The sequence below is a fragment of the Lacerta agilis genome, chromosome 11, assembly GCF_009819535.1.
Source record: "Lacerta agilis isolate rLacAgi1 chromosome 11, rLacAgi1.pri, whole genome shotgun sequence".
Lineage (NCBI taxonomy): Eukaryota > Metazoa > Chordata > Lepidosauria > Squamata > Lacertidae > Lacerta > Lacerta agilis.
In genome coordinates this window covers 45,848,863-45,862,870 of record NC_046322.1, presented here as the reverse complement: position 1 = coordinate 45,862,870, position 14,008 = coordinate 45,848,863, and the positions used below count along the sequence as shown (strand labels likewise).

The window sequence follows — 14,008 nt, the reverse complement described above, 5'->3', positions numbered from 1 at the left end:
TCACTGCTTTATCTCACCTCTCTATACCCGTTTTAACTGCACCAGAGATTCCAGCAACATCTCAAAGGTGCCACATTGGCCTCCTTAACTATGGTTTTGCTGGACAGGTGGTAAATGAGGTGGTTGATCGCAGTAACACCACAGCCCCATTCAGAAATACTACTCAGGCATTTGATACAAAGTAAAGGGGCCATGCTGTCTAGCCCTGCCCTGACACCATCCATTGTAGCTTGCCCCACTTCTTGGATTCCGCACATGCAGGACAACATCTGCACCAGGGAAGCCTTTGGCAAAAGCTCTTTTGACCACCAGATCCTGGGGCACAGAATGGGTATGATGTACAAGCTTTGCTTGCAGAGATCATTCTAGGGGGCAAAAAAAACAGAAAAAAAAAAACAGGAGAAAGCTGTTGTCTGATTACGTGCTTCCCCAAAAAGTTGGACTCTGGGTTTAAGTCAGCATGTCTCGTCTTATTCGTTAATCTCTGTATCAGGGGAAAACAAACATGTACGTTGCCACTTGTGAATTGTGATGAAGGTAGTCTGTTGCAAATTCAGGGTTTTGGAAAGCCTCTGTTCTCATCAAGTTTCTGTGCTGTGTAACTCACAGGGGGAAAAAATGTTTATTGGGTCTCTCCTAACAAGTTACAGTGCACACATTTCCCCCAACACGGATATTATCTCCATGTAGGGAAAATGTCATGAGGGACACAGCTGTCTCTACATCAGCAGAGGGAAAGGAATCAACAGCTCTTCCCCACCATGAATTCTGCGTCTTCCCTCTCCGTTAAACCCACGCTATTGTTTACTTTTGTAAGAGTAAATTTCTAAATTTCCCCAGCTGTGATTTATTTCCCCCATTTAAAACCACGTAGCAATGCTAGCAAGCATGTAAAAACGCATTGTTGCTTTCACTTTCAGAATGACTTCCTTAAAAATATATATATATATAGCAGAAGAAAACTGACAGCGCAAGTCCAACTGTGGGGTATTTAACTGGATAATTTCCTGGCTCAAAGGACATTAGATTATTAACTCACTTCTCAATTCTAGAGCTTTGGAACTGACAAAGTCGGAGCCAGAAACCATCCACATGACTTCAGCCTATTTGCAAGGCTGTATTTGCTGTATTCACAAAAAGCAAATGCTCATATTGGCACAGTAAAGGATCTGGAAAATGCAAAAGTATTTTAGGTGGGACACCAATATGCTATTTTGTAGAAACCAGATGCACTTTATAAAGATCTTCCCTTCCTTCAATTTTCCCTCTTCCTTCCTCCCGCCTACATGTTTCCTTACACTATTTTAAAAATCACTCCCACCTTCTGTCAGCATTGGCTTGTAATGCAAAGATCCAAGATTTGGACCACTTATTTCCATTTGTTATTCCTGACCGTTGCTGGTCTACCTGTTTCACTTTCCCTTCATCATTTTCCTTCTCATGCTCAAGTGCCTTGGCCAGGAACCAGAGCTGCCTCTAATGCAAATGAGTACTCCATAAAGTTCATTTATACGAAACAGCTGGATGTACCTTTACACTGAGTGACACACAAATCACACAGAAAACATCGCAACCTGGATTTGAACTATGTTCGAGGATTGCATTTATAACGACGTTAGAAAGGTGATGAACACCTTGCGACTCGAACGTTTTGGCTCCGAACACCGCAAACCTGGAAGTGAGCGCTCCGATTTGCGAATGTTCTTTGCAACCCGAACGTCCGGCGGTGCTTCTGTGGCTTCCGATTGGCTGCAGAAGCTTCTTGCAGCCAATCGGAAGCCGCACCTTCGTTTCCGAATATTTTGGAAGTCGAACGGACTTCCGGAACGGATTCCATTAGAACTCCGAGGTACTACTGTAAAGATTATTTTTCTTGTATTAATATGAACAGTCATCAAAATGTCAGTGCTGTCTTAAAGTAAAGTTGGATTATTAAGCGGAGGGGGGAAAGTCACCCTGTTTGACTATGTACAGTACTCCCAATATCAGTACATATGTACAGTACAACTAAATATAATCATGCTCTTTCAGAACCAGCCAGTTGCCAATCTCATCTTCCTGGACAAGGTTCTTGAGTTGGTGGTCATAAATAAGATCCAGGTGCTCTTAGAGGAAACTGGTTTTCTAGATTCTTATCAATTGGAGTTTAGGCCCTATTTTGGCACAGAAACTGCTTTGGTCATCCTGTATGTTGACCTATGTCGAGACAGAAACTGGGGGGAATGTGTCCTTGTTAATTTTCCTTGACTTCTCAGTGGCTTCCAATGCCATTGACCATAATATCCTTCCGGAGTTAGGAGTGGGTGGCACCACTTTGTGGTGGTTCAGATCCTACTTGGATGGTCGTTTCTGGAGGGTGGTGCTTGAAAAGTGCTCTTTGGCTCTGTGGAGCATTCAGTTTGGGGTTCCTCAGTTTTATACCCCATGCTGTTTAACATCTACAGGTAACAGCTGAGTGGGGTCATCCAGAGTTTTGGAGTATGTTGTCAGCAATATGCTGATGACACACAGATGTACTTCTCCATTACATCTACAGGGGAGAAAGTGGATGTGCTGGAACGTTGTCTTTCCTTAGTAATGGACTGAATGAGAGCCAATAAACTGAAGCTCAATCCAGATAAGATTGAGGCACCATTAGTGGGTGGTTCCCTAGACCAGTTGGATAGGAGGCTGCCTGCTCTTGATGGGATTACACTCCTTCTGAAGGAGTGGGTATGCAGCTTGAGGGTACTTTTGGATCCACTGTTGTTGCTTGAGACTCAGGTGGCCTCAGTAGCAAGGAGGGCCTTCCATCAGCCCAGCTGTAACCCTATCTGGACAGGGATAGCTTAACTTCTGTTGTTTATGCTTTGGTAACCTCTAGGTTAGATTACTGCAATGCGTTCTCTCGTAGGGCTATCTCGAAGATGGTTCAGAAACTTCAGCTGCTGCCGGATTCAGCGGCCAGAATGCTCAAAGGAGCAGGGCGGTTTGAGCTTAAAATGTTAATCCTGGGGAGTTCCCGGCGTGCACAGCGGGAGGATGGCGGACTTTAACATCTTTGCTATCTATCACGAGTTAATTTGGCGGCTGCGATGGGAGTAAGCAGCCTCCCACCTCCCCGGGACGACGGGGAGGGCTGCCTTTGCCCGCGGTACTCCTTAACCCGCTTTGGGTCCTTCGGGACCGGTGGGGGAGTCTGGGCACATAGGGCTCGTTTTCAGATGCAGCTCCTGGAGCCGGCCCCGTTCGTGCACGCTCCCTTTAATTGGATATATAAATTTGTTTAAAGATTTTGGGCATGTCTCGGACAAAGGAGTGGGAAGAATGTTGCTAACTGCAGCCCTGAGTGATTAAGAATGAAGATTGGAAGAAGACGCGGACTTTACATTGGTATGTGAAGGAGGGAAAAGAAGGGGGGGTAAGCTCTGGAATCTCCGTTTGTTTTGCCTCAATATCTACTTAACACGGGCGAAACCTCCCCCTAGAAAATCCACTTTCACAGGCAAATGGCAAGTGGACTTTAAAGACAGAATGGAAATTAGAATGGAAATTACAAAAATAAACTGTGTGGAGGTGAAACTTGATCTGGACTTGACTCAACAGAAATGGAGGATCCTCGGCTGGCTGTGACGCAGCTAGAATTAACTGCCGAGTGCTGATGATAGCCTGTGGAGCTGTACACCACTTCAAAGGGAGAAGCCGGATTTGATGGACGATTGATAGTGGAATTTACGAGGGTCTGGCCCTCCCGGAAAGGAGTGGGGACGGCTCACAGGGGAAGAAATTGGTGTGTCGCAGTTTGATTTACAAGTTTGATTTATGAGAGACTTTCAAGATGGCGTCAGCCGAAATGCGATATTGGGAGAGGATGGCTTTTTCCACACAGAGACATTATTTACTATAAGAGTGTCTGCTTGCTGGCATTTATCAGAGGCTGTGAAAATATTGACTTTATGAAGCAACTGGAAAAGATCATAAGAAAGCGCTCCGGAGTCCGAGACATGGGGAATTCACAAGTTAAAAATTTGGCATAATTGGAATTGTTATAATTGGAATTGTATAATTAATTTGGCATTGTAATTTGTTTGGTAATTGGAAATATATGTTGGAAAATCAATAAATATGTTTAAAAAAAAAAAATAAAATGTTAATCCTGGTCTGACTGCACTGGCTGCCAATTAGTTTCTGGGCCCAAAGTGCTGTTTTTTGACCCATAAAGTCTTAAACAGCTCAGGACCAATAATACATACCTTTAGGTGCCAGGCAAAAAGATTTTCCTCCTCCCAGGCCTCTAGCTAATTAAACACTCTACGGCCTTTTAGATTGTGAGCATGGGGTTGTTGTTCTTGGTATTATGGTATGTATTTTTGTGTGGTTTTTTTTAATATTGCAAAGCACCCTGTGATTTTCAGAGGAAGGGTAGCATAGACGTTTGATAAATAAACTAATAATTTATCCAAGACCAGTGCTATTCTCCTTTTTGACAGCCACCTTTTTGCTCTGGCTGGGATGCCTCCGCTTCTTGTTTGCCTAGTTGCAGCGGCTACATTAGCCGTTTGGAAGTGCCTGCTGGTCTAAACTGCTTCTTTAAGAAAGGAGCACAGCTGGACTTGTGAAAACCAGCCCATGCCAATTCACTGAGAGAGAAAAGAACCTGTAGGTCTCTTACATTTAGCACTTAGCTACTGTTCAGTCTGAATGTCGGGAGCGCGATGCCAGACCCTCGAGGAAAAGCTCTTACAACCAGAACAATAGGCAAGTGGTTAGTCATGAACATGTAAATGTTTTACACTTTAATTTTGCACATAGGCAGCGGAATGGCAGATGAAAGGAGAACCACAGACATTTGATGTATGAATGGATCAAATGGGGGAAATAAAATGAGGCTGCCAATCGTACCACTTACCTGTGAGAAAGCCCCATTGAACTCAAGATCCATTTTACTGTTTATACAAGGAATGTACCTTCTTTATGCCCCCCAGGTGCCACAAGGTGAACGCAAGGTGAAGTTTAAAGGGGAATATGCAACGCACAGCAGACATGCAGTTGGCTAATGGTTCTCATTGTGTGTCCACGGTTTATTTTAATGGGATATATCTTCTTTTCCAGAGTTTCCCAAACCTTGGGTTTCCAGCTTGGGTTTTTAGACTTCAATTCCCATTATGCCTGACCACTGGCGCTGCTAGCCAGGGAGGATGGGAGTTGTAGACAACTAGAAACCCAAATTTGGGAAACCCTGTTCTATTCAAATGTTACATTCACCAGCACCTGGACATGTTGAGAGAACTTTTTTTTTATTATAAACAGCTAGAATCCCACTATTATGAATGAAAACTTACTCTTTCAGTTGCTTCGTTAACTTCACAACCTGGGATGCCAATGACATGCACGTCTCCACGACAACCAGGTAACGGGAGCACATGGTGTGGCCCTGGCGCTCAGCACTTTGGGAAGGTTTTTCTCCAGCATGGTTTTGCATAGTGACATTTGCTCCATATTCAACCAGAGTCTAAAATATATACATGTATAGGTCTATTAGTAGGAACACTAGGTTCATCATAGGCAGAAGGGGAGTTCCTCAACGCTAGGAGAAAATGGAACCCACTCCCATGATATATGGTAACAGGGACCAGACTAGATGGGTTTTAAAAAGGGCTATGCATAACACTGGCAGCCAAGACATGTGAAATACTGGGGAAGACGGGATGCTCTGATTAAAAGAATGGTATATTAAGCTTTGGGACTGAGAGAAGCTGAATCAAATTACCTCGTATATAAAGGAAAAAGAAATATAAATAGATTTGAGGAAGAATGGAAGTCTTTTTCACACACAAAAACCAGTACTAAAACTGGCAAGCCTTTTCCTGTTTTACAAGCAGTGAGTAGTTTGTTGTAAATATATTGTTAGTCTGATTGTGAACTTGCAAATTTTGTACGCTTATATTCATGGACAGCATTTATAGTTACTAAATTATTTTTTTTAGGGAATTATGGACCTGTACTGAAATGTTATATGACTGTCTATATGTCTACGTTTTTAATCAATCAATTTTTTTAGGATTATACAAATTAATTGATGAGGATAAGCTATTTTGGGGACATGGCAGTTGCTGTGGGACCAGCAGTCAAATCCTGCTGCCGCCGGCCAGAGGGTTGGACTTATTCCTACATTTCATTTCTTTACCATCACAATCCCTTACTTAATGTAGTGTACAATTGGCTGAAATTATGCTATCCTAATTAGCAGTCATATCAGATTTTGATTCTGTGCTAGTTCAGATGGTTTGCTCATGTGATAAGCTCAGGACTCGATAAAACTGGTGCCACTGTAAATACTGCAACTAAATTATTAATTATGCAATGAAATATCTGGAGTGCAATCTGCTCTGTGGGTAGATTTAAAAATTCCAAAAACATAATCTTGCAGAATGACTTAAATTTGGGATCCATGGAAACTTGATCACCTGAAGGTGTTTGTTTTCTTAAAGTGTAATAGACTCTGAGCTGCCTGCATGACAGAGCAGTGCAGATAGTTCATCAACAAAAATATATTATATTTTCCCTCCTGTGTTTTGCAATTTCTGTTCATAATTAAGATGACTAAGGTTTTGCTGCCGTGTTTGTCTGGTGCCACTATTATTATGGGTTACAGAATTGCAGAATAAACAATGGGTAGGTGGTTAAGACGAAATTAAAGATCTCACATGTCACCACATTCCTGGAACATTTTTGGATCCTCCCAAATGCAGAGGGGAGAGAATATGCAAAAATGTCTCCCTCACATATCCTGTAAAACTGTCCAAAGTACGAAGCCGCACTCATATTTCCCCTGTAGAGAAATGTGTGGGTTCTCCCTGCATCTAGAGCAGGGACTGGAAGCCTCCAGGCCCCTGGACTCTCTCCAAGCCACATCCCCTCTTCAGAGACTATGCATTTTGCAGGCACTGTTCTACACCCGCCTTATTTGCTTGGGTGGAATGTGTCTTGGTGGAATGTGTCTCTGCATTGTGATTATGTCTCTTCATGCCTGGGTGGAGGTCTGTGTGCATCTCCAAATGACAGGGGGGTGGGCTATAGATAGAAGGTGGAATCAGCGAAAACCATGCTTCTCCCTCCATTCAATGTGCTTATATGATGCATGCAGTTTTTATTTCACTGCTTTGTAACCCGCCCTGAGATTCAAACTCTTAAAAGTACAATGAATGACACCGACAACGATGCTAAATCATGGTTTAGTGCTATGGGCAAGACCCCTCAAGCCAAGCCTCCAGCTCACACATCTCCTCCTCCTTCTCATCCCACACGACCGGGAGATAAACTTCTGCAGCGTTAAGTTTCGCTTCCAACAAATCCTGGATGGTTGTTGCATATGAACCAGAAGCTGCAGTTTATCACAAACTCTAGTTTCAAGATAAACCAGCTTCAGGCAGGGGAGGTGTTGCAGCTCAGCACAGCACATGCTGTTCATGCCTGGCCTTGCTGCTGCACCCCTGGTCCCCTTGCTGAATGGCCGCTTGGGCAGTGTTGGGGGGTGGGAATACATCTGCCAAAGGCTGTGTTGGCTGGCTGGGTTCCCCCCTGCAAGGGCAGGTGGGCAGTGCAGTACGGCTCCAGTCTGTGTTCAACAGCAAGCCAGGAACTGTGGAAAGTGAAGCTAAACACTGGTCACATGGCTGCAGGTGAGAAGAAGGGAAAGCACATGAGCCTGAGGTTTTGCTCATGCATGTAACACTAAACTATTTTTAAAGTATATGTGAATGGGGCCAGCGTCTTCTGATATAACTGATCTTCTGTTTCCATGTAACAGGCTACTATGTTTTGGGGTGTTTTTTTTTTTTAAAAAATACCTTTATTGTACATCAGAACCTATAAACATACAATACAATACATATATCAAACAATACAATACATATCTACAAAACATACATTACCTATATACATACCCAACGTGAACACACCCACAGTGAATTGACTTCCGACCATTCTCGTTGTGCTGGTTTACATTTATTTAATCTGTACGCATTTCATTTTGGATGTTCTATTCTTCCAAATATTTTACAAGCTAATTTTCGTTATATTTTCTAGATTCATTCACTGTCTGTCAGGAGATCTACCATCTCCACATAGTTTTTAAGGTATTCTTTAAAGATAGTACCAACCCCATTGTTGCATCTCCAGCATATGTCATATCGTATAGTGGTTAGTACTCTGTGTTGTGTAACTGGCTACTATGGATCTTTCACTTAGAACAACCGTCTGAAATAAATGTAATTATTTTTTACCTGTATACATCCCAGATACCCATGCTGGGCAGCTACATGGACCGCGCTGTTGCCATCCTGATCAACTTCATCTAAAGAAATCCCTTGTTCTTGCATAAACTGAAGTAGCCACAGAAGGATTTTCTCCTACACACACACAGAGAGAGAGAGAAAAAGATTTTTTTTTTTAAAATAAAAATTGGAAAGGTGGCTGCCATCTTCTTCTGTGTTGAAGGTATTTATAATTATGGAATATGTTCCAAGTCTTAAGATACATTTACATAGCAGCTGCACCGCAGAATCTAACAGAGGAACTGCCTTAGGTATCCTTACTTATCCCATCTAAGATGCTGCTCAGATCACTTTGAGCTTTAGTAAGATCCTTAAACATTCTCATTCCGCAATTGTAAACTCAATCACTGTAGTTAGGAGCAAGCCCCATTGAATTACTTCTAAGCGAACATGCAAAGGTTTGGGTTTCATATACAGTCATACCTCTGGATACGAACGCTACGTGTTGCGTTCGTTACGGGTTAAGAACGCACTGAACCCAGAAGTACCGGCACAGGTTACTTTTGGGTTCGGCAGTTCGCGCATGCGCAGAAGCGCTGAATTGCGTTTTGCGCATGCGCAGAAGCACTGAATCACACCGTGCACATGCGCAGACGCGGCACTTCAGGATATGCGTTGCTCATGTTGCGAACGGGGTTCCAGAACGGATCCTGTTCGCAACTAGAGGTACCACTGTATTAAGTATACACAAAATATTGGTACAGGTAGGCAATATTTGTGGATAAAAAATGCTGGTTGAAATGTCCTTCCTTCCTTCCTTCCTTCCTTCCTTCCTTCCTTCCTTCCTTCCTTCCTTCCTTCTTTTTTGTTCAGCATTTGGGTGAACAAATGAATTGATTGAAAGTGCCAGGTTAAGTGATGAATAAGGGACTCATGGAGCAGATCTTAGATACTGACTTCTCAAAAGAAAACTGGTCGTTTTTTCAATAGGGAGTCCTCAAAATTCTGCAGCCCTCCCACAAGCTACTGCAATACTTGCACTTTGGGGCATGCTTTCGAACTGCTAGGTGGGCAGGAGCTGGGACTGAGCAACGGGAGCTCACCCCGTCTCAGGGATTCAAACCGCCGACCTTCTGACCGGCAAGCCCAAGAGGCTCAGTGGATTAGACCACAGCGCCACCCGAGTCCAATATTAGCACAACTACTAAGTGCCATTTTAGGAGATTCTTTTTCTCCTGTGTGTGTGAGAAGGCACAATGCCTCTTCTAAGATGTTATCAACTGCAATGCAGTCTTGCATTATCTAAAACAAAGGAAATAATATACCCTTTTAAAAATGTGTCCCCCCCCCCACAGGCCAATTTAAAATGCGATTTTAAACATGTCTACTCAGAAGTAAGCCCTGTTGAACTCCAGGGCAAGTGCTTCTCGGATTCCAGCCTTAATTGATTTATTGATGAATTTATTGACTAAAACTCATATGATTAATCAACCATCTTTAACTGAATGGCATGTCTAATATATATAAAGCCAACACACCCTGGGGATTTAGAATTAATCACTCCATCTCACAAAGAAGTCAGGTGGTTCCTGCTAACACATATGGCACGCAAAGAGAGACACAGAGAAACAAGAGGGAGGTACCAGCATGTTCAGGGGGAGCCCAAAGACAGCAGCAGTCATTAAAAAAAAGCCTTGTTAAAACCCAAAAAGGGAGGGGGGTAGTTTTCCCACAGTCAATAAAGACTGAGCATGCTCAGTAACCAAAGTATGTTCTAGGCCAGGCATGTCCAACTTTCAAGAGACTGAGATCTACTCCCAGTATATATATATAAAAAAAACTGGCAGTGATCTACCAAAGTTGTTGAGCTTTTTTTTTAACCTGTTGGGCGGTCCTGTTCTATGCTAATTGAGAAAGGGAAGGCTGGGGAGATAGGGGAATTAAAGTGTCCTGGAGGAGAAGATGGTTAATTGCCTGGAACTCTGAACAGGAACACATCTGTTAGAAGCAGACCCCCCAAGTGTCCCTATTTTCCAGGGACATTCCTGGATTTACAGAATCTGTCCTGGTTTCTGATTTGATCCCAGAATGTCCCACTTTTTCCTTAGGACGTCCCTGTTTCCATAGGAGAAATGCTGGAAGGTGAGGCTGCATTGCAACTTTTTGCTGTAGGTTTGAGTTGTATACGAGAAATACTTAAGTTCCGAACATGACAAACTTTGCCCTGCTGGGGTCAAGATGCGTTTTGAAAGTCTGCTTGTTTGGCAGAAAGTTCAAGTAGAAAAACAGGGCTGGTTATATATATATATATATATATATATATATATATATATGTGTGTGTGTGTGTGTGTGTGTGTGTGTGTGTATGTATATATATATATATATATATATATATATATATATATATATATATATATATAGTGTATTATCTGAATTCGGAGTCTAGAGGTACACACATTCTTAGAGATATGCTTGATCCCCATCTTTTCCTGATTTCACACTTGGCAACAACTCAGTTGGCTCATTTACCCCCTTTTTTTGGTTCAAGGATATTTCTGAAGACAGACTTGGAACTGAGGCAGGGCAAGTTTTTCTCAAGAATAAAACATCCTGTACGAGCATTGCAGGACAACATCGACATCAATGGGCCTATTCTTTGGCTGCTTTTTTTCTCATGCCTTCCCCATCATAGGAAGTATTTACTTAAAAAACAGGTACCATATGTGCCAAGTGCTAGAGGAAATAATTGTACGTTGAATCCATTCAAAAAAACACTTCTTCTTTATAAAAATATTTCCCTTGCATTGCAGCCAAGTCTGGTGTTTACATGGGCTATCTTTTGCATGAGCAACTTTGCATAAGTTGGAAAGTGTCTTGCAAATGCATGTATGTTAAAATTACTCAATATTTGTTTCTAAAGTTCCCAATACTTAGGGGAAAAAATGGGGGGGGGGGAATGCAATTCCTCTCAGTGTATTTAAAACCTCCTCTATCTATGACTGGCACAGGCCACATTTCAAAATTTCACTTTTTATGGATAAGGGTAAAAAAATAATTTATTGTATGGGCAACCTGAGTGAATTATCTTTTATTAATTCATGCATTCATTCATTGCTTTTCAAAAAAAAGCAATATAAAATATATAATCACAAACAACTAATAAAAGAACAAGACTAATGAAACCCATAGAACCAACACATAATTTTGGCCTTGATGAGATAATACATTATTCAGCAAATCATAGGTCTCAAAGAGGACCTTAAAACAACATTGGCCATTTTGTGAAGGTCTGGATGAAGAGATACATGTTAAGTAATCGGTGAAATGGGAAAAACGATGACAATGCACCACTAGAGACAAAGAGGGTGCCACAACCAAGAAGGCCCTTGTTTGGATCATCATCACCCCTCTGACATTGCCCGAAGGCTATAAGAAATGCCCCTTCCAGGGATCTCAATGGTCAGACCAACACACATTGCATTAAATTAAAACAAGAATTCAAAATGTAACTGTACCTGCCCATAGCAAGCTGCATAGTGAATAAGGCTTGGGTGGTCTTTTGAGCAACTTAATTCTGCAATGGCTTCTGTTTCACTCACCATCCATCTCACACACTCCAGCTGACCATTCTAAAGAGAAGAAAACAAAGATGTATTTTTTTTTTGTACATTTATACTTAATTTTGAATCTTTTTGTGTGTATGGGCATGGGAAACATATTTTCTATTGAACATTGTAATAGCAGTGATTGTAGGCCTATTTACAGGCGCTGCAATTCACAGGTCATTTCTGAAACACAATTTTTATTTAGTTTTATGGGGCTTAAATATAAAAACAGTCTTGAATACAGCAGCTTAATGACGTTCCTTCTGCAATTCCTATAAATCCTGCATATATCCCTTTGCAAATACCTGTTTATTTCATATTCACCCCATTCATAATCTATTGTCATCTGTTCTCTCATCTACATTTCATATGATTTCTTTTTTTAATTAAAAAATCCCTATTTTAGTTTTTTTTATTAAAAAGTTGCATTTCAGGACGGAGTCCCATCAGGATGGCTTATAGAACACCATAATACATAAAAATCCTCACATAGTCTTATGTATCAAAAATGCTCACATACAGTGGTACCCCGCAAGACGAATGCCTCGCACAACGAAAAACTCGCAAAACGAAAGGGTTTTGCGAGTTTTTAGTTGACTCGCGAGACGAATTCGTCTATGGCTGTTTTTCGCAAGACGAATTCGTCTGGCGAGGTACCACTGTGAGCCGCCGGAGCCGCGTTTTAAGGCTGCAGCGAGTGCTGCAGCTTTAAAACGCGGCATCGCGCCATAGCTAAAAAGGCTTACCTTTTGGCTCCGGTGTGGGGGGGGGTGTTTTCCACGTCGCGTCCGCCATTTTGGATCGACTCAGACATGCGCAGTCGATCCAAAATGGCGGGCGCGACGCGGAAAACACCCCCCCACACAACGGAGCCAAAAGGTAAGCCCTCCCGACCAGCACGGCGCCGCGTTTTAAGGCTCCAGCGAGCGCTGCAGCTTTAAAACGCGGCGTCGCGCCGCAGCTAAAAAGGCTTACCTTTTGGCTCCGGTGTGTGGGGGGGGTGTTTTCCGCGTCGCGCCCGCCATTTGGATCGACTGCGCATGTCTGAGTCGATCCAAAATGGCGGACGCGACGCAGAAAACACCCCCACCACCACCGGAGCCAAAAGGTAAGCCTTTTTAGCTGCGGCGCGACGCCGCGTTTTAAAGCTGCAGCGCTCGCCGGAGCCTTAAAACGCGGCGCCGTGCCGGTCAGGAGGGGCGCGGCTTACCTTTTGGCTCCGGTGGGGGGGTGTTTTTCCGCGTCGCGTCCGCCATTTTGGATCGACTGCGCATGTCTGAGTCGATCCAAAATGGCGGACGCGACTCGGAAACCCCCCCCCCACCGGAGCCAAAAGGTAAGCCTTTTTAGCTACGGCGCATTTTAAAGCTGCAGCGGGCGAACAGTTCGCTCGCTGCAGCCTTAAAATGCGGCGCTGCGCGGCTCCGGTGCCGGCCGGCGCCCCTTCCGACCGGCGCTCCCTGACTTTTTTCCCATAGGAACGCATTAATTAAATTTTAATGCGTTCCTATGGGAAACGGTGCCTCGCAAGACGAAATTTCCGCAAGACGAAAAGTCTTGCGGAACGAATTAATTTCGTCTTGCGAGGTACCACTGTCGTTTTAAAAATGTAGATGAGAGAACAGAAGACAACAGAACACAGAATAGAGAGGCAGATGCATTGATATCATAAATAAATTTGAATAACACAATTAACAACACGGTGCAATCAAATACAGCTCCACTTAGAAATTCAATCAGGCTTACTCATAGGTAAGTGAATATAGATTGGCATCCTTCATTTGTAATCCTAAACACACATAACTAGGAGTAACTTTTGAGTAAGTATACTCTTGCACACCACCCCAATCTCTGAGCCGTGTGAAATTACAGGGATTCCTTACCAAGGGTTCAGTTTCCTGGGAATGAGGAACAGCAGAGACTGTGGTGTCTTTATGATATATGGCTTAGTTACATATATAGACAACCTGAGCCTACAATGGAAGGGCTCACAGCATTAACACCCCAAGAGGGGTCTAGCTTCTCTCATGGCCACAGCCTTCGATTCCACCAGAGATCAGACCTGAACATACTTCCAAACCTTTCCTAAAAGGGAGATAAATTTTAAGGAACCTGCCATTCCTATTTTGTGCTTTTTCCAGAACCTCT

The 14,008-nt window shown here is 42.9% G+C and overlaps 1 protein-coding gene across 3 annotated transcripts in view; it reads right to left on the bottom strand.

Annotated features, from left to right (window-relative positions):
- Positions 1 to 14,008, bottom strand: part of SNCAIP (synuclein alpha interacting protein) — a 56,217-nt gene that overhangs the window by 16,173 nt on the left and 26,036 nt on the right. For all 3 annotated transcript variants that reach the window (XM_033163934.1, XM_033163935.1, XM_033163936.1), the window contains 3 exons: positions 11,771 to 11,884; positions 8,265 to 8,390; positions 5,322 to 5,491 (listed from right to left, as the gene is read on the bottom strand). In XM_033163934.1, the coding sequence (XP_033019825.1) occupies positions 5,322 to 5,491; positions 8,265 to 8,390; positions 11,771 to 11,884 (410 nt within the window). The remainder of the gene's footprint in view (positions 1 to 5,321; positions 5,492 to 8,264; positions 8,391 to 11,770; positions 11,885 to 14,008) is intronic.